This window comes from Mauremys mutica, chromosome 7 (assembly GCF_020497125.1).
Source record: "Mauremys mutica isolate MM-2020 ecotype Southern chromosome 7, ASM2049712v1, whole genome shotgun sequence".
In the NCBI taxonomy this organism is placed as follows: Eukaryota; Metazoa; Chordata; order Testudines; family Geoemydidae; genus Mauremys; species Mauremys mutica.
In genome coordinates this window covers 35,506,662-35,530,411 of record NC_059078.1, presented here as the reverse complement: position 1 = coordinate 35,530,411, position 23,750 = coordinate 35,506,662, and the positions used below count along the sequence as shown (strand labels likewise).

Sequence of the window (23,750 nt, the reverse complement as noted above, 5' to 3'; positions counted from 1 at the left end):
GAGTGGACTTGTAGGCTCTAAAATTTTGCACTGTTTTGTTTTTAATGCCGTTATGTAACCAAAAAAAATCTACATTTGTAAATTGCACTTTCACGATAAAGAGACTTCACTACAGTACTTGTGTGAGGTGAATTGAAAAATAGTTTCCTTTGTTTATCATTTTTACAGTGCAAATATTTGTAATAAAAATAATAATATAAAGTAAGCAGTGCACACTTTGTATTCTGTGTTGTAATTGAAATCAATATATTTGAAAATGTAGAAAAACATCCAAAAATATTTAATAAATTTCAGTTGGTATTCTATTGTTTAACAATTCAATTAAAACTGCTATTAATTGCAATTAATTTTTTGAGTTAATCGCGTGAGTTAACTGTGATTAATCGACAGCCCTAGTTAAAACCATACTCAAATGCTTTGCTGAATTAGGGTCTAATGTCTTGCATGGGGAGGATGATTAACCTTAAACTTTTGTAAGTTTAAGCAGTAGTTGAAATAGCATGCTTTAACTTTTTGCCTCTTGAGACTCTAGGTCACCCCTTTTGCTCCTCTGAAGAGGACAAAAATATTTCACCGTAACTCTTTTCAAGAAGAATCAACAAGGAGCATCCCCAGTTATGTGGAGAAATGTTGTTAGATCTGTGTATGTTTTCCTGCTTATTGCAGATGACATGGGGAAGAAGAAAAAGGCATCTTGTTTTGCTTTTTGTGGACGTGCTTAAAGAATTTTTTTGAATACCTAGTTCCAGGTAATGATTTGGGTCTAGTGGCAGTCTTTAATGAAAGCCTCTAAAATTAAAATGTTCATAGGTAAAATTTTGGTTTTTGAAATGTATTAGATTAGAGTACATATGACTACAGTGGCTTTCATGAAGTACATGGTTACACATACAGTGTGTGTTGTGATGTTGTAAGTCTCAAAATGGTTACTTTGGGCAAGAATTTGCAAGAATCTTTACATAGTTGAAAATTTCACAAAAGAACATAGACCTTTTTGATGCATGCTCACTTCCCTGCCTGAAGACATATTTGAACACTACACACATTGTTTTGGTACCAGGATGTTGTTCCTGAATGATATCCACTGGTAAGATCTTTGGCAAGCATATAAATTGTGTCAGGACATATGCTGTCCAGTAGCATATGGGAATATTCTATCTTGTTTGTAACCATTTTTAATAAAACTTTATTCAAATCAGCACCTAGATAACTACAGTGATGGGTACATTAGGAATACCTAAGAGAAATCTCACCTGATACTAGTCAGGATATCAGGATTTTAATAATCCATTTAGGGTTTTCAGGAAATCTTTACACTTTATCACCTGAGACACTTAGTTTTTTTTCTTTTGTGGCTGGAGTGCCAAAAGGAATGAACTCTTCTCTTGCTACTTTTTGCAGCTTCTGACCCAGCTTTCTATAATGATCTCTGTAATGTCTTTTATTCTTTGGCAAGGGGAACTTTCCAGAGTACTACTGATCCTTGACAGTGACTTCCTGAATGAAGCTATTCTTAGTTCTGTTCAAAGCACATGCTCTGGAGAATTATTTTCACTAGTAGACATTTTTTATTCAGTAAACTAAAGAAAAGCTGGCCATGTTAAGGTATGCACAGGATGGATGAACTCTTTCTTCTGTTGTTTCAGACTTAAAAACAAAAAGCGCATGGCTCCTGCTTTATTCTTAACTGAGTGTAACATGGCTAAGCACTGTAATTTAGTATTATATCTGACAGAGGCGGCTCTAGACATTTCGCTGCCCCAAGCAGGGCGGCATGCCACAGGGGGCGCTCTGCCGGTCGCCGGGAGGGCGGCAGGCGGCTCCGGTAGACCTCCCGCAGGCGTGCCTGCGGAGGGTCCGCTGGTCCTGCGGCTTTGGTTGACCACCGGAGCCGCGGGACCAGCGGACCCTCCGCAGGCATGCCTGCGGTAGGTCCACCGGAGCTGCCTGCCGGCGACCGGCAGAGCGCCCCCCGTGGCATGCCACCCCAAGCACGCGCTTGGCGTGCTGGGGTCTGGAGCCGCCCCTGATATCTGAACCCGCTTATTTACGTATTTGGAAGTACATCTTAGGTACGTCTCCACAGCGAGCCTTCCAGCCCAGGTTAACACACTCACATTTGTGGGGCTCCAAAAATAGCAGAGTAGGCAGAAATTTGAAGGTGCAGCTCAGGCTTTGAAGCCCTTCCCGCTCCCCAGGCTTTATTACAAGTGTCTTAATACAAACAATTATTACTAAGTGACGCTATCAAGAGGAACATATGATATCTAATCTTATACATTTGCAGTGGCTATCAGTGCATTTCCAGTGCATTTCTGTATACATTTGATCAATTTATTATTACCAGCATTGTTGTAGTCCTGTTGGTCCCAGGATATGAGAGAGACAAGGTGTGTGAAGTAATATCTTTTATTGGACCAACTTCCAATAAAAGGTATTACCTCACCCACCTTTTCTCTTACTTAGATCAATACAGTGTGGCTGTAGATGCCTAGGAGACCACCCATCTTGACACCTCTAGTTAACTGTGATGTCTTGTCTAATAGTCCTTACTTTTGAGTGTTTGGGGATTCAGTGTAGAGTTACTTCACCCATTGGTCCAACAGGAATCATCTGACCTTTAGGGAATAAAGTAGGGTTAATCTTAAAAACTTTTCCCAGGTGGTTGTTGGTGATAAATGTCTAGCTTATCTTAAAGGAGACTATTTTTGGTATACATTGATCAATATATTGTGAAGTTTGTTTTTGTAAATATGTAAGTATGCCCTGAGAATGTTTTGGTGGATTCTGTAACTCCAAACCCAGCAGGCTTTAGGTCCTCATTTTAGCAATAGGCCATCTCTTTAAACAATGCTTGTGCTAAAGATTTGTACTTGCTATTGGCAGTATGTATCAGAAACTTTCTGCTGCAGGACACTTTGGATTGTTTGTATTGGGTGTTCAGCAAAATAAAAGAATTGTATCAGCAAACTGTAAATTGATCTGTGCAGTGAAGAAGGGATATAAATATACGCGTGCACCTGAGGAAGTTTTGCCGACCGACTTTCAACAGTAAGATAGTTTTTGCCATGTTCCATAATTGAAAACAACTAACAAAATTTGGATTAATTCAGTCTTCCCTTTGTTTACAGGCAAACTTGGGGCCAGATTCTGAGAACTCATGTACACCCAAACCGTCTCATTTCATTTAATGAGAGTTGTGGGTTCTCAGCAACTCTTTGGATCAGGCCCTTGAGCAATTATAGTACAGGGATTCAACCCTGGGATCTGTACTCTTTTTTTTTCTAGCCATAATCTATGCAGTGTTATTGTCATCTCTCCCCTTCCCCCTTTTCCAGCCCCCAAATACTCAGTAAACCTTCATCATCTTCTCACTTGCTTCACTCATTTGGATAAAGATAAGTTTTCATTTCATGGGGAAAAATAAAGTCTCACTTTTTAAAGCAGAGTCTCTTGGCCCTGGAATTCAGTGTAACCTAAAAATAGTATACTGTGAACTCAGAATGAAGCTGACAACACAAACCTGACCAAAAAAAACCAAAAAATCCGACAAGCCAAAGAGAAAAGAATGAATGGAGAAAACCACACACATTGGCTACTCTGTCAGTCAGCAGTCAGGGTAACCCTCTCGAGGTAATGAACTTACTCTTTAGAAAAGTACCTTGATAAAGCAGTGCCATGTACTACTACTAATTTACCTCCCCACAGATTAAATGTGCCTTGTGTGGTTGTGACGCAGCTCCCCCCAGCGCTCCAAAAAAACTACCTCAACGAGGGGCGCAGCTCCCAGCGCTGTGGCACTGTTTACACTGGCGCTTTACAGCGCTGCAACTTGCTGTGCTCAGGGGGATTTTTTTCACACCCCTGAGCAAGAAAGTTGCAGTGCTGTTAATTGCCAGTGTAGATAAGCCCTTTTAGTCAGTAAAAATTAAGACAGTTGTGGTCTGAATAACTGGTTATAGAAAATCATGGGATCATCACTTACTGTGTTTGATTATTAATTACTCAGCACAACGTTGGTGCTTGATTATATTTTATGCTCCTTAACTGTGGCAATAAAGCTACCTTAATAAAATGTTCACTGTTGCAAATTTAAGCTGAGTTGTAGCTCCATCATGTGGCTAGAATGTAGAAATATTTTCTGGTCTACATACAGTGATGCAACCTAACAATCGTTGAGAATTGCTCAGCATCCCATAAGAAACAAGGGACTCTTAAAAAGAATTATAATTAGTTCAGCATGCATAATCACTGCAGCAACTTCTACAGGAGATGAGTTTGACCTTCAATGCTTGTAACGGGAGGACTGACTTCAGGCTAACAGAGTACAGTATATATACATACACACATACACCCCTTCTAAAGAAGGAATGATTTATTGTGTGTACTGAGAGCAACTCTCATCTCTGGTAGTAGGATTTTCAGCAAAATCCTAATGGGCTAAAAAGTTTTTTGTGTGGATTTGTTTTATAAACCTGATCAGTCCATACTGTAGACTGATTACCTTTACTGTTCAGCAATAAAAAGTTATTTATTTTAGAAAAGCTGGTAATGTACTAAAACTGCTTTTAATCACAAATGTATACAGTATTTTAATGTGGTGTTAATCCACTTTTGAGGCAGTTTCATTGCTATGATGAAACATAATGATCTAGAAGGATATGTTATCTTCCAGCACGTCTCTTATCTGCATGCTAAAATTGGCCATGAAACAAAACCATAGATTATGTAATGTCGTTATTTTGTATTTCTGAAGGGATCTTTCAAAGTGTGTCAAGGCTCCCCGTTAAAATGCTTCTCAAAAAATCTCTGACCTTATAGCTGTTGTGCCAGTGATCTGTAGATTATAGGCTATATCACTCCCTCCTACAGTGTTTCCCTTTCATTATGGGAAGGAGTATGTGAGGTAGCAGACTAGACAAGAGCAGATCTGCCAGTGTCATGAGGAAGTTCCATTACTCTCAGGGCACCGAGTTCATCAGCCTTGGGAACTTGACTCACTCCAGAGCTTTACTGTTATTAGTTACCCATCTTTGTACTACCCTCTTCTTTGGGGCCTGGGAGTAGCGAAGTAGTGCAGTAAGAGTTCTTGCTCAGCCACCTTTAACAGGCCTTATCAGTGGCACAAAAACATGCAGTGGAGCATTCATGTACTCTCCACCACCCTTTCACATGTACTAGCCAGTTTTAGTATTGTAATGGCTCTTTTTCTCTTGGGTGTCTCCAGGACTGGGAACCACAGCAGAGATACAACTTTGCAACTGTTCAGAGAGTTTTATCAAATTAATGTTAAATTACACAACAAAAATACTGAAAATATTATTTTCATGGATTTACTCCTATACCTTGAAATCAAATCATTCTGATTACCATCTTGCTTTCATTCCTTACATCAACTCTGACATTTAACATATTGTATCTTGTGAACCACTAATTTGAGATTGTTTTATAATGTCTGATAGGAGTGCAGATGACAGTCACTGAAATCATATTGGAATTCAAGAGTGTGGAAAAAGGAGATGATTATCAGAATCTGATTTTCCCTTTACCATTCCTCTCCCTACCACAAAGTCCAATATTTCAATAGAGATTCCTGGCTTTACAATGGTAGAAGGTAGAATGTAATATGTTTCTCATTAAATTTTATTGATATTTGACTTTTGCAGTCTTTCCTGAAGGTTAATTAACTTTTTCAACATTTCATTGATTATCAGAAAAACTCTGGTCTCATTTTACATATTCTCAGTAGCTGACAAGCTTCTGGAATATAGTGCGGTTAAAGCCTAAGACTTGGTCTGATTTCTATTCCTGGCTTGGGTACAGACTTTCATTGTGACACTGAGCAAATTGGCTGCTCAGTTCCTTAGTTTTCCTGCCTGCACAGTGGAGATGAAAATACTTCTGTATCTGCAAGGGAGCATTGTAATGCTAATTTCAGTAATATTTGTAAAGCACCTGAGGAGCCTCAGATAGATGTACTGTTATTCGCAACATCAGAATAACCTTTAAGGATATAAACAAGAAAAAGTACCTAGAACATTAAACACTGTATCATTGTATTCTTAATTTCCTTAACGCTCACAGATTCTTTAATACTGTGTTTGTTTGCTAAGATTAACCTATTGAAATTTTCTTATAGGGGAATGGCCATGAGAGAGACTTCATGGATGATCATAGGGTGTATATTATGGATGTGTACAATAGATATATTTATCCAGGGGATGGATTTGCTAAACGTAAGTACTTTTCAGACTGATATGATTTAAAGTATTAAAAATGTATTTACCACAGAACAGTTGCGTCATTTACCACTGAAATGCTGCTCACTCTGAGGTAAAATACAGCAACACAAAAATATTGATGAAGTTAATATAAAAAAATTCCCTATGAGGATGTTTGCAAAAAGTTGCAGCAAATATTTGAACTTCAGTGTCTGTCGTAGTTCTGATTAGCCATGAGTCACATAGTATTACTTCTGGTTCATTGGCTGGCTGAGATTGGACCCCAAGTGGTCAAGAGGGACTTTCCCCTCCCTGGGTTGCCTTGAGAGGCTTCACACTGATTCAAACTTTTTGAATCTAAAACAAAGAGGGATTCACCTTCCCCCTCCTCTTTTCCCCCCACCTATCCCTGGTGAGTCAGACTAATCCCCTGAGGTCTCAAACAAGGGGGAAAAAATCACTCAGGTTCTTAAAAAGAAAAGCTTTTAATAAAAGAAAGTTTTTACTTTTTCTATCTCTGTAAAATCAGGATGGAAATGCTTACAAGGTATACAGCTGATAAAACTAAAGGGGCTCCCTCCCCCCTAGCATAAGTACAAGTTACAGCAACAGAGATAAAATATTCTTCCAGCAAATACACATTTGCAAATACAGAAAACAAACAAAAGACTAATCCGCCTTTTTAATTAATACTTACTATATTGAATAGAAGAGACTATTTTAGGAAGCAGGGTTAAGAGAAGTCATTTAGTTTGTTTTATGTTTCTTTAAAGGAGAAATCGTAGTTACACTTCTTTCTTTAGCCTAGTCTACAGGAAAATAATTTATGGGTCTAGCTATACCCAGGGCCACCCAGAGGGGGGGGCAATTTGCCTCGGTCCCCGCAGGGGTCCCCCACAAGAGTTTTTTGGGGCCCCTGGAGCGGGGTCCTTCACTTGCTCTGGGGGCCCCGGAAAACTCTCACGGGGCTTGGGCTCCCGGAGCTTCTTCTGCTCCGGGTCTTCGGCAGCAATTCGGCTGCGGGGGATCTTTCCGCTCCGGGACCCGCCGCCGAAGTGCCCCGAAGACCCACGGCGGGGGGTCCTTCCGCCCCGGGACCCGCCGCTGAAGTGCCGGGTCTTCGGCTGCAATTCGGCGCTAGGGGCCCCCCACCACCGAAGACCCCAAACTCCCTGAATCCTCTGGGCGGCCCTGGCTGTACCAGCAAATCCTCCTCGTGTAGATGCAGTTTATATTGGTAAAAAAGTGTCTTTTCTGGTATAGCTTTTACCAGTTCCATGAGCATAATAATCTATACCAGCAAAAGCACTCATACCAGAATAACAACGTCTGCACTAGTGCTTTTGCTGGTAAAATCACACCCCTAAGCAACATTACTATACTGGCAAAAGTTTCTATTGTAGACTTGGCTGTTGAGGTAAATTTTATTTTTTCAAAATGTGTCTGCTTTTTGGAGTTAAAATAGTAACAGGAATAGTTTGATTTGTTCCATGTGTTTTTCCCATCAAATATATATAGTACGCTATTTGCATGTGTTCCTTCCTGCATTATCACTGCTGGCCTTCTGGCCTTTCCTGTGTGGGGCTTATCTCAAAGTAATATGTTTAGGTCAGTGTGCCTGTCTTAGATGCCTATATCTGCAAACTTTATTTTTCATCTTATTTACCAAGTATACTATCTACCGGTGTGTCCTTTTCTTAAGGACATCTGCCCTAACTTCAGTCTGAAAGGAAGTATGTTGTATTGCCCAGGATTTGAGATTTCCTCTGCCTGGGTCATTATTCAGTGTCCTAAGGTCATCTGCTTTTTGACATATGATCCATTGGATTGAGGCATGTGCATATAATGAAGAGAAACAATAACAATAATCATTATACATTGGCAAAACAGAGTGATATCTCAGTCATGCTTGTTGTAAAGTGGCAGCAACTAGATGTGAAAAGACAGGTTTACCATTAACAGCATGGGTGTGTTACCACAGAAAGATTCTTCAGAGGCATTTAATTAAAATATATAATTTAAGCAAAACATGTAGGCACGAGGCCCACATCTTTAGAGGCCAGAGGTGAGGCACCTGTCCACATAGGCTTAGGCTGCTACTGATATGCTGTAGAATCTAGGGATGAAACATTATTTCATGGTTGTTCTAACATAGATGATGCCACCCTGGCATTTGTGTATGAAATCTCACAAGGGCAAACATTTTGCAAATGAGAAGTTTCATGCCATGCCATGCAGCAGTCTGATATCCAGGAAAAGCTGGATGGGCAACTTTTTGAGGGCACAAAAATGCACAAAACCAATTGGGAGAAATAATTTAACTTATTCATGATACTTTTTGTTAACTCTACTTAGTAGGTCTATATGATATAGATTTGGACCTATCAAAGGGCAGATACACCCTGTCAGCCCCTAAGAGTGGTGTGGCCCCAGGACCTGAGTCACTAAGACAGGCCTGGGCTTCAGGACCAGAAGGCCCAGTGGCCAAAGTCGAAGTAGCTGCCCTTCTTCCCAGGGCAGTATGGTCCAATGGCCAGAGTCAGTAGGGCTGTCCAGTGGTTCAGGATAGTAAGATCTAGTGGTCTCCAGTGGCCCAATTCACCTCCCCATATGTTGGCAGTGTCCGTGGCGGCTCAGATGGGGTAGGGTCCCAGGCCCACTCTTCTCAACCAGGTCTTGATCCAAGGCTCCCGGGAACTGACATCTCGCTGCTCAGTCTTGGTCACCCGTCACTACTGTACCATTCCCAGGGTCACTTCCTACCCCTTCTTCCAACGCAGGGGGTCCCTCGGCAATTGCTGCCTCGTCTCCATTGGGCTCAGCAGTTGGCTGGGGTTTGGTAGAGGCACAATCCTGGCTGGTATTGGCATCTGGTGGCTCCGGCACTCTCCTAGCAGGAGCTTTCAGCACACATCTGCTCTCATCAGAGGTCAGTCCAGACTGACCTGAGCTGCTCCCTCTTATACTGTGGTTCCAGTCAGAGCATGCCCAGCAGGTGTGAGGGGCCGTGGCTTCCTCAGCCCATAGCGTGGGGTTAACCCCCTCCAGCCCAATGCGGGGCAGGCATATCCCATAACAGGACCATTCAGATGAGGCAGTTGAAGCACTAGTTGAAACTTCTATGAAGAATAGTATATCGTGACCGCTAATGAGAAGTAATGTTTCTTCCAGATGTTATTAGAGGAATTCAACTATGTACAGCTTGCTGTGCAAAGCAGTGGTTTTGTTTTGGTTTTATTTGGGAATTTCACTACATTTATAATTGACTGACATGTTGATTTTTAAAATGACAAGTTCACCAAAAAGCGATAGAATCCTTCCTGTAATGGTACCTGAAAATTCATTAAGTGTTCATTAATCATCAAGAAAAAATCTTTAGACTTATTTTAGGTCTTCTCAGTAGTGGATGAACTTCTGAAATGTAAGGTGCCAGCATTAGCTGGTCTTGTTAGTAACCCATTCAAGAGACCATGCAAAATATCCAAATTGGCTAGACTTGCTATTGATTTAAGGACAACTGTCACTACTTAGAATTTTTTATATGTTTTCATTAGACTAAACATTTTTTAACAAATGGTTCATTCAGGATTAGCTAACTCTGCGTAACTAGGGATCATGTTCCCTGCAGAATTGTTATTTATATAACAAACCTTTAGAAAATGAGTAACCTCTGAATACCCTGTAAGCATTTTGAAAAGAAATAGAATACTCTCATGCCAACTGTTAGACACTGGTATTTGGTGTTTCACCATGAGTTTTCCCTTAATTATGGTGGCCTCTCGTAATTAATTAACTGGCTATTTAAATTAAAAGGGAAAAAGCCTAAAGTTGGGTTGATCATCTGATTCAGTTTGATAAGATGCAAATGTCTGTGGCAGGCTTGATTTGTTTACAGTGTCAGAGTGCAGTGTGTACTTTCTTTCTGCTTAATTTTTTTTAATATAACTGTCACTCTGATAAATAGCATACTTGCTTAATTTGGATGATTGACAAGGAACACATGCAACGCACTACATCTTTCTTTATTTTTCGAATACTTAACTCCAGTGTTTACATGATAGCATACACATTTCAAAGTATTACATCAAAAATGTTTGTCCAGGGTACATCATGTCTACCAAGAGAAAAATTACTAACAGATGAAGTTAAACCAAATTGGTCAGTGCATTCCTATACTTATTTATCAAATAGCAATGTTTTCTAATATATGGAGTGTGTAATTCGTTTATAACTTTTCCATAAAAATGGAGCACGCTTATTGATTTTAAATGGCAACCCTTCTGTAGTTTTAATAGCTGTATTTAGAAAAAATTGTGTGAATTGTTGTTTGCTAGTCTACATTTCCTGCTGTGTGGTCCTTTGTTCAATTCATGCTGCCTCTTTGTTTTATTAACTAAGCATATCAAACTTGCATTAGTATCCTGGTAACATTTTGCATGTTGCTTAATTGTAAGACTTTTATGAAATAAGTGTGTGTACAGTACCTAAAAGGTGACAGTCATCCTAGTATGGTCCATTTAAGCATCTACATACAAGTTCAGTTATTTTTAGGTCATGAATATATGCCTTAAACCATGTGGAAGGCATAGGCTCTCTCTGCAATGAGATGAGTTTCACCCCAAAGCCTCTGAAAATAAAGACAATTGCTAAACTTGTCATAGTTCTGTTTCTACCAGGCTTGGTATTATCTTGCTGAGATGGAAAACACAAAGACTCTTAGTCATACCAGCCATACATATCCAATCAGATGCTTTCCCCCTGCGGGTAGTGCTCTCAGTTCTGCCAATTGAAATGTGACTCATAATCCAGATGGGCAAAGTTTCCCCTTCAGCTCCTCTTCCTTACTACTAGAAGCTACTCCTGCGTATTCTGAGCAGTCAGCTAAGTTTTCCTCCTCTATCTATCATTACTCCTGAGGGAATTCTGTGCCAAGAAATTATGCACACAATATTCTAAAATTCTGCAAAATTCTGCACATTTTATTTGTCAATAAATAACTGTGGCTCCAGCATGGCAGTGGGGAGCACAGGCCACTGGTGGCATTGAGGTAGGAGATCATCCTGAAGCCCCCACCTCCCCCGGTACAGGGACTTGGCAGTGAGGCTGCATCTGACCCTGACACAGTGCAAGAGCTGGGCCTGCCCCAGAAACACCCCGGGGTCATGCTCCTCTGCAACAGGCGCACCAGGTGTGGGTGGGCAGGCTCAGTCCAGCAGGATCCAAGTGTGGAGGGGCTTAGTGTGGAGGGATCCAGGTGTGGGGTGAGAGGTTTCTGTGTGGGGCAATCTGGATGCGGGAGACTCAGTGGGAGATCTGGATGCACAGAGGCTCGTTGTGGGGGTTCTTGGTGCAGGGGCAATGGGAGCCTGCAGTGGATCCAGGTAAAGGTGGTTGGGGTTTGGGGGGCAGGTCTGGGTGTGGGGAGATGGGCCTTGGTGGGGGGGTTTGGGTGTGGGCGGCTCAGTGGGGGGAGTCTGGGTGCTGGGGGAGTGGGGCTTGATGGGGTGAGGGTCCAGGTGCAGCTGGTTGGGGCTCAGTGGGGTGGGGGTCTGGGTGTGGGGGGCTCATCGGAAGGGTCCACGCGTAGGGGAGTAGGGCTTGTCAGAATGAGGGTTTGATGGGCCTGCTTAATGGGGGAGCCCCAGCTGCTGCCAAGGGGATGCCGCATGCCGGGTTTCTGCTCCCCCCCATGATTCCCCTATCCCATTTTCTTCTCCATCCCCCACCCCTCACTCCCACATTCCCCTCTCTCTGCACTATTCCACCCCCACCCCCTTACCCAGCCCCACCATGGGCACTCAGTGTTGCACAGAAAACAGGAAGGCTCCCAGCACACAGAAGGGGAGCACGACTAGCACTAGGACCTAGGAGGAGGCATTCAGCTGTAGAGTCAGCAGAGCCGAGACACAGCCTCCTTCAGCTGGGCAGCTCTGCTCCTGGGGGCAGTGGCACATAACCCCATGTGCCCCCCATGCCTCGCCTCTGTTTGGAGGGGGGAAATCCCTACCAAAAAACTTCACTCATGGTTGCCCCCCACCCTCATGCGGCTTCCCTTTGCTTGCCTGCCATTTTCTGCAGGGAAACACAGGAAATCTGTGGGGAGGGGGAGCATTCTGTGCAGGCGCACAGGCGCGCAGAATCCCCCCAGGAGTATATCATACTTGTTTGGTCCCTGTTACTGTAGTATCTGAGTGCCTTGCAGTCTTGATTGTATTTATCTTTACAACAACCCAGTGAGGTTGAAAAGAGCTATTGCCCCAGTTGTACAGTTGGGGAACCAAGTCACCAAGATGCTAAGTGATTTGCCCAAGGTCACACACGAAGTCTGTGGAGGAACAGGGACTTGAACCTGGCTCTTCCTAGACTCATGCCTTGAGCATCCTTAGCTGTCCTGGTGACTCCTCCCTCTTTTACTCACTGCTCTCTTTGCAGGCTCCCTCACCCCACTGTGATTCTGGTGTGATGCAGTGGGGAGGAATAGGAGGCCGGCACTGCTACTACTTAGCTGTAAGCAGCAACACATCCCAAGGGAGCAGCCATGATATGAGGGAGACAGGATCAATGAAATTACTAAGAAATTTGGGAGAGAAAGTGTTGACGAAAAGGAGTGGGGAGGGATTGGACCGTTGTGAGAAGAGGGTCAGTGTGAAAGATTGGGGGAGAAAAGTCAGAGAGGGACAGTGAGGAAGGGGGCAGGGGAGAGAGAAAGCAGGTGTGAGAGAGAAAAGAAGGAAAACAAACACTTCAGGGACAGATAAGGAAAAGATAGTCTTGTGGCTGATGTAGAAGACTCCAGGTCAGGACCACTGGGTTAATTGGTGCTGGAACTAAGGGTGCTGGGGAGTGCTGCCGCTCTCCCTGGCTCCACGTTGTTTCTATCATGTACAAGGTTTACAGTTGGGTTCAATGGCTCTCCACACTCCCACTATATAAATTGTTCCAGCACCCCTGACTGGGTTCCATTTTCAGTTCTGGTATTAAGTCAATGTGTGATTTTAAAACAGTCATGCCACATCTTTTTGCCTCCATTTCCCTTTTGTAAAATGGGACTATTGATAGCAGCCTTCCTTAAGATCCATAGAAGTATTAGCATTAATTTCTTATTAGAGAGAGAGAGTTTGAACCAGAGAAACCTTGCATGTTAACACCCCCCAAAATGTCACTTGAGCTACTTTGAACTAGGCAACTATACACAGTAAGCAATTAAACATTGTAATCTTAGGTTGTGTTTGCTGAAGATGAGGACATGGTACCTGAGAGCTGTGGGACATGGGTCCATGATTGGCATGTCAGAACTGGCATTTAATGGTTTAATCAGAAGCACACTTATCTTTCTTTCTCTACTAATTGTTTCCCTCCTCTTTTTAAACTCCATCCAGCTATCGTATTGTTTCCCCTGAACATGAGCTAAGTATTGTCCATAGTTGTATGCAGGAGTACAGCTGTGCATAATTTTCTGAATATTTATGTAACAACAAGAGCAGAAATCATGAAGAATAATATCAAAGGAAGCAGAAGTATGAAAGGAGTAAAAGAAAGATGGAAAGACACAGAACAACTGCAAAGCTGGATGAGGACTGGAATGCAACAATGAGCCTCATGAAGATTATTAGGACAAATTATTATCTATCATTATATTTTTTGTTTATATTCAGTAGATCTAGAAGCCCCAGTGTGTTTTTTACAGCACCTACAGCATAATGAGCCACAGTCCCTACCCTGAAGGAAGTCTGAAATGGATTTGATTTGTCTATTTGTATTTTAATGTATTTGTAAGTTATTCAAAACTCTCAGTGCACATAGCTAGGCTATGGAATCTTTTGTGTCCTTTCTCTTACCCTCATCCACCATCCAGCATTTCTTCCAATGCTTTGCTCCACCCATTTGTAGTTATTTGACTTCAATTAAGCCCCACTCTCACAATCAGATCTGCGGGGGCAGACCCATACAAAACCCTGCTGACATCAAAATACGCAATTAGCACGAATTAGTGTTTGCCAACACACCTGATTACAAGATAAGGATATTTGATGGTAAGTAGTTTTGGGCATCCATACAGCACTTTGCACAGAGGGACTCTGATTCTGATTGTAGCCTCTGGGTGCTGCTGTAATACAAATAAATATTAATAATTTATCTTAATGATCTTTGTCTTACCAGCTTTTCATGCCAGCGCTTGTCCTGCACTGCAATTAAATTTTCTTTACATCTTTCTTTTACTACTTTCAGGCTTTAGTGTCTTTTGTCAGTTTGATGATATTTTTACTGATTTCTTTCCCAGTTGTTGAATATTTATGGGATAAATATAAATGGAGATTACGTTTATTCAGTAATAGTCCCTCTGTATTATGTTCTCTTTTATTCATTATGCCTGATTTTTTTTTCTTTTAAATGTAAAAATGTTCCTAGGTTGTAGTGTTTAATTTAGCTGCAGCTTTTTTTTTTTTTTTTTTTGCAGGAGGTGGGGGGGGTAGAGAAGGGGGAGAAGAAAGGTTGCTAAAATGTTTTTAAGTTAAAATCTTATGAAATTATGTATATTTTCAAAATGTTCATAAACTGTAATCTTTATGCTTTTCATCTTGCTTCTGTCTGAATCTTGCTTTTTCCTTCACAGCATGGTCATTTGTTTCTTTGATTCAGTATCATTAAACCAATTTTTTTTTAGGAGCCATAAAGCGGAAGGTTGAATTGGACTGGGGTACAGAGGACACAGAATATCTTCAGAAGGTACAAACACATGTGGAAGGGGCATTAAATGAATCGAGGCCAGACATCATCATTTATAACGCTGGAACTGATATCTTGGATGGTGATCCACTGGGAGGTCTTGCTATTTCACCTCAGGTTTGTTTAACAATACAATATCTACAGACTTTACTGGGATTTTTTTCCCCCAGTGAATACCGGTATCAATGGCTGGATTCACCACAACTTTGCCCCCTCACCTCTGAGACTTCGGAACCTCCCCAGAAGCTAATCACATCCTCCCAGCTGATGGTTCTTTTCTGCTGAAACCTAACATCACCCTATTCTCTGATCTTGAGCTTCCTCTCCCTCTTGTCTTGTCTTTCCTCTCTTAGTCCCCAGGAAAGGACAGACATAGCAACTGCAGTTTTGTAAGTTATCTTTTTCTAGGACTTAACTCATTAGCTGTCCTTGTTCTTGGCCCATAGCTTGCAAAACCTTACGTGCAGGCAATAGGGAAGGAAAAAAAGAATAAGCTGATATGTGTATCGGTCCTTCCTGCTGAATGTTTTCAGATTTCATAGAAATGTAGGGCTGGATGGGAGCTCAAGAAGTCATCTAGTCCAGCCCCCTGCTCTGAGTCAGCACTAAGGAAACCTAGGCCATCCCTGACAGGTGTTTGTACAACCTGTTCATAAAAACCTCCAATGATGGGCATTCCTCAGCCTCCTTGGAAGCCTATTCCAGAGCTTTCAGTACCCTTAGAATTGGAAAGTTTTTCCTAATACCTAAACCACCCTTGCTGCAGATTAAGCCATTTACTACTTGTCCTGTCCTCAGTGGACGTGGAGAACAGTTGATCACAGACCCCTTTGTAACAGCCCGTAGCAGTCTTCATCCCTCTCTGCCAGTGCTGCCACAGTCAGCAAGTAAAGAGCCTGCAGAAGCTGGTGGGAGAGGATGGGGCCAGGCAATCAACTAAGTGCTACCAGCAATGTTGTGGCTTAGCTTCTGGCACAGTTCCCCTTTGGAGCCACGCTTTGTCCTGTGTAGGCTGAGGCAGTTCTAAATGTCTGTAGACCTGCCCTCAATACATCCTTGCCGATAACATGCAGCAAATATTGTTTTATATACATGTTTGTCTTAGGAAATTTTCTAATGAATCTGATCCTGAGCTCTGAGAAATCAGCTAAAATACTCTGGGATACAGACATTTCAGAAGAAGTTTGAATAATGACACAGCATGCAATGGGGTTGGTGTTTAGTTGTCTGAGTGATGATGCTCATTTTCCATTGTCATCAATGATAGAAGAGAAGCTCAGTATTAATGCTGAATTTATAAATTGCAGTGTTAAGCAAGCAAGCAGTCATCAGAATAGTTTTTATTATTAACTATTCTCTGATGTAAATATATATATATTTTTCATTTAAAACTATTCTTCTTGAAATGGGAACCAAGATTAGCAAAGGAGATTTTAGCTCAAAGTGTTTGGACTCTGGTAAGAATATTTTCTACGCGAAATGTTTGAATTAAACTCCCAGTTGTAAACAAAATACAGATAATATTATGCTTAAAGCACATAAATGAGTATCTGAAGATCTAGGTTCTATTTTTGGCTCTCAGACTTCTTGTGTGATATTGAACAAGCTATTTAATTGTCTTTCTGTGCCTCAGTTTCCCCATATTTAAGATATGGATTATTCCTTTGTGTGCGAACATAAGAACGGCCACACTGGGTCAGACCAAAGGTCCATCTAGCCCAGTATCTGGGGTGGCCAGACAGCAAGTGTGAAAAATCGGGATGGGGGTGGGGGGTAATAGGAGCCTATATAAGAAAAAGACCCCAAAATCGGGACTGTCCCTATAAAATCAGGACAGTCCCTATAAAATCGGGACATCTGGTCACCCTACCAGTATCCAGTCATCCGACAGTGGCCAATGCCAGGTGCCCCAGAGGGAATGAAGAGAACAGGTCATCACCAAGTGATCCATCCTCTGTTGCCCATTCCCAGCTTCTGGCAAACAGAGGCTAGGGACACCATCCCTGCCCTTCCTGGATAATAGCCATTGATGGACCTATCCTCCATGAATTTATCTAGTTCTCTTTGGAACCCTGTTATAGTCTTGGTCTTCACAACATCCTCTGACAAGGAGTTCCATGGGCTGACTGTGCATTGTGTGAAGAAATACTACCTTTTGTTTGTTTTAAACCTGCTGCCTATTAATTTCATTTGGTGGCCCCTAGTTCTTTTGTTCTGAGAAGGAGTAAATAACACTTCCTTATTTACTTTCTCCACACCAGTCATGATTTTATAGACCTCTATCATATCCCCCCTTAATTGTGTCTTTTCCCAGCTGAAAAATCCAGTTTTATTAATCTCTTCTCATACGGCAGCTGTTCCATACCCCTAATCATTTACAAAAATGATTAGGTTTAATTCACTTGTGTTAGTAAAGCACTTTGACATCCTTGGATGGAAAGGGCTCTAACCATGCACAGATTGTTCCTTTTTAGATTTCTGTGAATCACAGAATCATAGCTATTAGATTGTCTAGCCCATCCTTCTGCAAGTTCAGAATTTTTCCTTATAGTATTTTTTCTGCATCTGAGTCCAGTCTGTTTTAAAATGTACCATTTGCTGAAGCTTCTACTATTTCACCTAAGAATCTGCTATACAGGAGTTGTTGCTGATGTTCATCCTAAATTTTTAATTTTAATTTCATCTCATTATTCCTAGTTAAAGCCTTTGTTCTTGTACAGTACCATTTAAACAAACAAACACAAACAAACAAACAAAATCTTTAGACAGATTTTAAAAAATAGTTTAAATAGCCACATTTAAATATTCATTTTCATCCTTTTTTCATTTTTCTAATTTTTTTCTGGTATTTTTCCCTGATGCATTTATAAGGGATCTTCTTATTTTTCTTAACGCCTTTGTCTTGCACATACTCATTTTATATCTGTTTGGCCGCTTCTTTCCCCACAGTTGTGATTTTCAATATTCTTGTTTAGTTCCTTTCCTCTTCTCTATTTATAGTAATTTTTTAACCTTTTGATTTCTGAACAGTCCATTGTGAAGCTACATTTCTTACTTTTATTATTGTCTTGGAGAGGAGTTGTAGTGGGTTGGTTGCACCTTTTATTATTTGTCTTTTAGGATTATCCTTACTTTGTCCATACTTGTGGATTTTAATATGTTTTCTCATTAAGTAATTCTGTATTCCTCTTTTCCCCAAAGGTGGTTTCTGGAACCTAATAAACTTTACTTCTCTGTTGCATGTTGCTGAGTTCAGTGACAGTATAGAAGCTCTTGATCACTAGTCTGTCCTATTATTCTCATGTTTTAGAACGTGCCCCTCTGTTAGTAAGAAATAGATCTGGAGTGGTGCTCTTGTTGGATTCTCTACTGTCAGGATCATGAAGTTCCCCATTCAGCTGCACAGTACGTAGATAGGTTCTTATAGTAGTAACATTGTACCCTTTTTAAAGGACGAGGAAAGCTGATCTTGTGGTTAAGACACAGGACTTGGACTCGAGATCTGGGTTGAGTTCCTGGTTCTGCTAGGAATGTCTTATGTGATCATGGGCAACTCGCTTGATCCTAAGCGTGCGAGTAGTCCTCCTGAAGTTAAGTATGTGCTTGCATGCCTTTCTGAATCAGGGCTATTATGTCTTATAGTCTCAGTTTTCTATCTGTAAAATGGGGATAATGCTTCCTTTTTCCACCCCTTTTCTGTGATGTCTAGGTTTTGTGTGCAAGAACTAGCTTACTATGAGTCTGTACACTACCTAGCACAAAGGGGCTCCAATCTGTTGTGACCTCTACTCACCACTGTAATACAAATAATAAATAGTCTTTGAAAAGTTCGTGTATAGAAAGCCAAAACATACTGTTTGATACACTACTAGAGGGATATTTAAATCATTTAAATAATTATTTTACAGATTTTCATTGTATTCCTATTAGAAAATCAAACATATAGATCACATAATGGTAATTTCTCATGTATATAAGGCCATAAAAGCATAAGCTACAGGCTACAAATCCATACCAGAAAAAATAAAACGAAGTGACATTCATATCATTTCACTTTGTTTTTCATTTTTGTAAATATGCAGGGAATTGTTAAAAGAGATGAAGCGGTATTCAGGGCTGCCAGAAACCACAGAATTCCTATCTTGATGGTGACATCTGGAGGCTATCAGAAGAGGACAGCACGGATAATTGCTGATTCCATTCTTAATTTGCACAACCTGAGGCTTATTGACAAGGAGCTAGCAACCAGTGAAACTAAAAACCCCAAGGTAGAACTGATGATTAGAGAATCTATTTTAGATTTCACTAACCTGTCATTGCAGTGAGACAGTACTATGTTTTAGAAAGAAAATTCACTAATTGTATAATGTTTATATATAGGAACAAAAAGTCTCCCCAGCTCTGTCAGGGTTAATATAATATAACATGAGAGAAAGATTTATTTGCCTATAAAACATTAACAAAGTAGAGATACTAGCTAGTCCCAGAATGATTGCAAGTGTCTAACTTGCTTCTGAAGCACTCTTGAGTAGCTATGGTATGAAAGGCAGCAGATCTTTGAGAATTAATTTAGAGATCTACTCAAGGGCAGTGTATTTTTGTTTATAATATATAGTATAACTAGCTTTAATTGTTTCTCTTATTTTTATGAAAAGTCTACTGTGTTATTGAAAGGGTTGTACGGGTAGGCTCTGAAGACTGTCCCAGGCCACTTAGTAACGGTGCAGTTGTTTCAGCAGATGGGAGGAGGGAAATTTTAAGCCCAGAGCAGAACAGTTTGAATGAGAGGGCTTCTCAATAATTGCAAGGACAATAAAAATGCAAATTGAATTGTTTTTGTGCTGTACCTACATTTTCTGGATTTTGATCGTACATTTTGGAAATGTACATAAGTAGATGAGATAAAGACTAGCAGAGAAAGGAGCAGTATTGAGAAACCAAGAGAAAGAGAGGAACAGACAAGAGAGGTGTGAAGGGTAATGTGACAGTTGTGACAATGTGCATGTAGTTTGGGCAGAATTTTCCACAATATCCTAGTAATGCTAATTGTGCACTTTGGCACATTTTATTGTAACATTAGAGAACCATGTTGATCCAAACAATTGTCAGAAATACTTCCCCCATTCAATAATTAATAATACTTCTCTGTATATTTTTTGTTCCTGTAATAATAATCAGGATTGTGCAACACTATTTGGTAAATGTTCTGCTCTAAGTTCAGCACCTCTGGTTAATCTGACATCAGCACATAATTCAAAATGTTAAAGAATCACAATCTCTCACATTTACATGCACTGGAAATCTTTCCAAAAAATAAGTGAATTTAGAATTCAGTACACTAGTGATCAAGAATTTATTATCCAAAAATAAAAATTACCGAGTGATCATTTGAAAATCAGGGGTGATAATTTGAATTAATTATAAACTATTGAGTTTCCTTTCTTACTCTATATATTACTATCAAATCATTTTCATTAATAAATTGTTTAGCTACATTATTTGCAGTAACTATGGACAGTAACTATGCAGTAACTATGCTGTCAACCTTTCCTGTCAAGAAAAGATAAAAATAATTCTGCATTATTTTTAATTATTTTCTAGCCCATGTTTAAGTTTGGTACTTGGAAGTGGTTAACAAAAATATATCTATTTGTATGTCCATTAAACCATTCCTAATGCATTTGTAAAAAGAGAGATGGAAAATAGATTAAACATTACTGGATGTTGCAAATTATTGGAATTAAAGGAATGATATTTTACTTTTTAAAATAAAGGGATAGAGAGATAGTTGTGCAATTCATCTCTAGTTATTGATTCAGTGCTAATGTTTGTATAAAAGTTCTTATATGTAATACTGAGAAAAATGGTCAATTGTTTGACTTCCTAAACCATACCATCTTATAAAGTAAATTAATTAGTTTATATTTTACTCCCTTTTCTCATACTAACTAAAATCTTCTTCTCTAAACAAACTAAAAATTTGAATAAGAAATGTTCAGGTCCTATAATATGCAAATGAGGGCCAAGGGATCTGTTCTTAAACTCGGTTTCCTGTCTCTTTGAAAATAAGGGCTTTAACAAAAGAATGGTGAATATTCAACATTTTTGCATCCTCAGACCATCAGTAAAGAACTTTAATTTTAAAAAATGATGTAATTTGAACAGGTTACCTCTGAGGCACCTCTAAGAGTTACACCATGGTTTTCAGAAGTACAGTGGCCCTCTTACCATTATTATTGTATAGTGTAACAGTAGGCAGTGGGTTTTTGTTCTTTTACAGTGTTGCACTTTTCACTTGCTCAAAGATTTGGCAGTAGACATAGCAGTAAGATACTGTCACTTATAGTAAACAAAATCACATACTAATTCAGAGGTAAATATACTGTTAAATATCTAAATAAGGCTTACTTAATTACTGAGATATATTAACTACAAAATCTTGAAATCGGGCTTTCTTGGAATTCCATGAATTGTCAACAAAATAATTTATTCAGTGGAGAATTAGGTGCACCTATTAAATGTAAAGAATTTGATCTTTATATTAAATACAGTCTATGGCATAGGATCATAGTTTTCTAAGTAGTATAAATATTTTGGAGAAGCCATTTTTCTTTGCCTTCTAAATGTTCACTTATATAGTGCTGGTTTCATGACATGAGCAGGGTTTCTGTCTTCACATGAAGGATGTCAACTTTCTCTTAGTGATAGAATCAGCATGTAAAGTACTTAAGTAATGTTGAGCTGTAATTGAAATACTTACCTCGATTAACACTAGATCTCAGACTCTTGAGTCTGCTAGTTATAGAAAATTGTAAAATTCGCTATGAATATTTGCTTTAAAATCTATTTGGCACACTGCACTAATGTTGAGTTACAACAATGTTATTAAAAAGCACTTTTAAAATTCTTACTGTAAGAATATTCAAAGTATTATTAAAATGTTGAGATTTATTTTTACTGATGTACTACTTAAAAATGTTCTTATACTTTCTTATAATTTTTATAAAATTACAAATTACATTTGTATCAAGCTAAAACACTGTAATAGTGCCATATGGTCTTTTCAAAAATGTGTTCTGTTGGTGTTTAATATATTTATATTACTCTTGGTGGAAATTAAAATGAGGTTGAATAATGTTGACTGACTTTTCCTCCTGTACTCTTTTCTTTTCCCTTTCCCTTTTCACATTGAGTATATAACGGAAATCTCAGAAAAATAAACTCAGTATCAGCCTTAAGGAAGTTTGGAAGTTAATATCATCACGTTGCTTTAGAAATGAAAAGGAAATAGTTTAGGGTGAGATTTTCAAAAGAGGAAAGGGTGAGCCTGCAGGGAAGCCATACCCATAATGATGTAGGATCACAAGTCCCATTCAGTGCACCTAAATCACATAGATCTTAGACACATAGCACACACTTAATCTATCCAAATCTTCGGGTACTTACCTTTCATATAAACAGCACACAAATAACTTTTTCTCCATAAGCAGTCCCTTTGACCACAGTGGAACTACTGACAAGAATAACCTTCTCAACTGCATAAATATTGACTTCTGAAATAGAGTAGTCTAGTCTGAGAATTATATACCTAATCCTGCAAACACTAATGCATGTGCTTAACTTTACATGGATGATGTATACATCCCATTATACTGTGCCCAAGTGTTTGCAGGATTGGTCCCATAGTTAGCCCACAGCAAACACTGTACATGCCCTCATTGGCATTTTGGCATTTTTACTACTAGCTTTCAAAAATAGAAGCTGTATGTTTTCTCTCTCATATCTTAGAAAACCCCCAATGGAATGTATTTGGTAGAACCACCAAACTGTTGTGAGAGATGTCAAGATTTAAAGTCATTTTTTCATTAATGTGGAAGAAAATGATGTTAAATGGTCTTGTGGCTAAGCCACAGGATGAAATTTAATTGGTTCTGGGGCAGAGTCCACCACTGACTGTCTGTGTGATCTAAACAAGTCACTTAATTGTTATGGCCCAAAGGTATTTAGGCACATAAGTCCCATTGATTTCAGTGGTAGTTAGGAGCATAAATATCTTTGAGGATCTGAGCCTATGTATCTAAGTTTTCCACCAAGTGGAGATTTTATTTACATCACAGGTGTGTTGGGAGGATAAAAGAACTGTATCTGTGCTGGAAGGAAGCACTCCATGCTTGGGTCTCCCTCAGCTTGTGCCAAAGGGGGAACTGAAGTTAGCTCCCTGGGTCCAACAGCCACACAGAAGGAACAGGCGAAAACGGGGGAAGTTGGAGGAGTGTCACACAACTTTTCCTCTATTTGATACTTTGGAGTTGAGTCATTAAAGCTGATACAGCTCAAGGTTCTGTTATCCTTTCTGGTGTGCCCCTTCCCCCAGGGGTCTACCGCATCCTGGGGGAGTCTGGTTCTGCAGCTCAAACAGAGTCATCATGCTGTCAGGGACCAGAAGGGTGGGTCTCTGGGGGCAGAGCCACTGCAGAGATACAGAGCCTCAATAAAGTTGGTGCTGGCTTTTGGGGGATCTGCTGGGTTTGTGGTGCGCCGTGCAACATACACCATGGGGATCAGGGGAACCCCTGTCCCCCCCATGCCTCTCTCAGTGGAATAATAGGGAGAAAAACTCCACAAGCGGGTTATCATGGAGATTCCCTCCCCTATGGGATTTACTGCAGGAGGTGGCGATCTGGACTATAAACATACATAAAGCACTTGGAGATTCCCTCCTGGAAGGTCACTGTAGAAGTGCACTCTTAGGTTAAGATTATTAACCTTACAGAGGTAGATGAATTCTGAATTTAAATTATA

General features: G+C 40.1%; 1 protein-coding gene across 6 annotated transcripts in view; it reads left to right on the top strand.

Annotated features, from left to right (window-relative positions):
- The window catches only part of HDAC11 (histone deacetylase 11), a 120,049-nt gene that overhangs the window by 73,259 nt on the left and 23,040 nt on the right, over positions 1 to 23,750 (top strand). For 5 of the 6 annotated variants that reach the window (XM_045024960.1, XM_045024958.1, XM_045024957.1 and 2 more), the window contains exons 8-10: positions 6,140 to 6,236; positions 14,887 to 15,065; positions 19,031 to 22,161. In XM_045024960.1, coding sequence (XP_044880895.1) covers positions 6,140 to 6,236; positions 14,887 to 15,065; positions 19,031 to 19,273 — 519 coding nt within the window. In that variant the 3' untranslated portion in view covers positions 19,274 to 22,161. Of the gene's footprint in view, positions 1 to 6,139; positions 6,237 to 14,886; positions 15,066 to 19,030; positions 22,162 to 23,750 lie in introns of those variants that run through there. The other variant, XM_045024959.1, reaches the window with a different exon arrangement.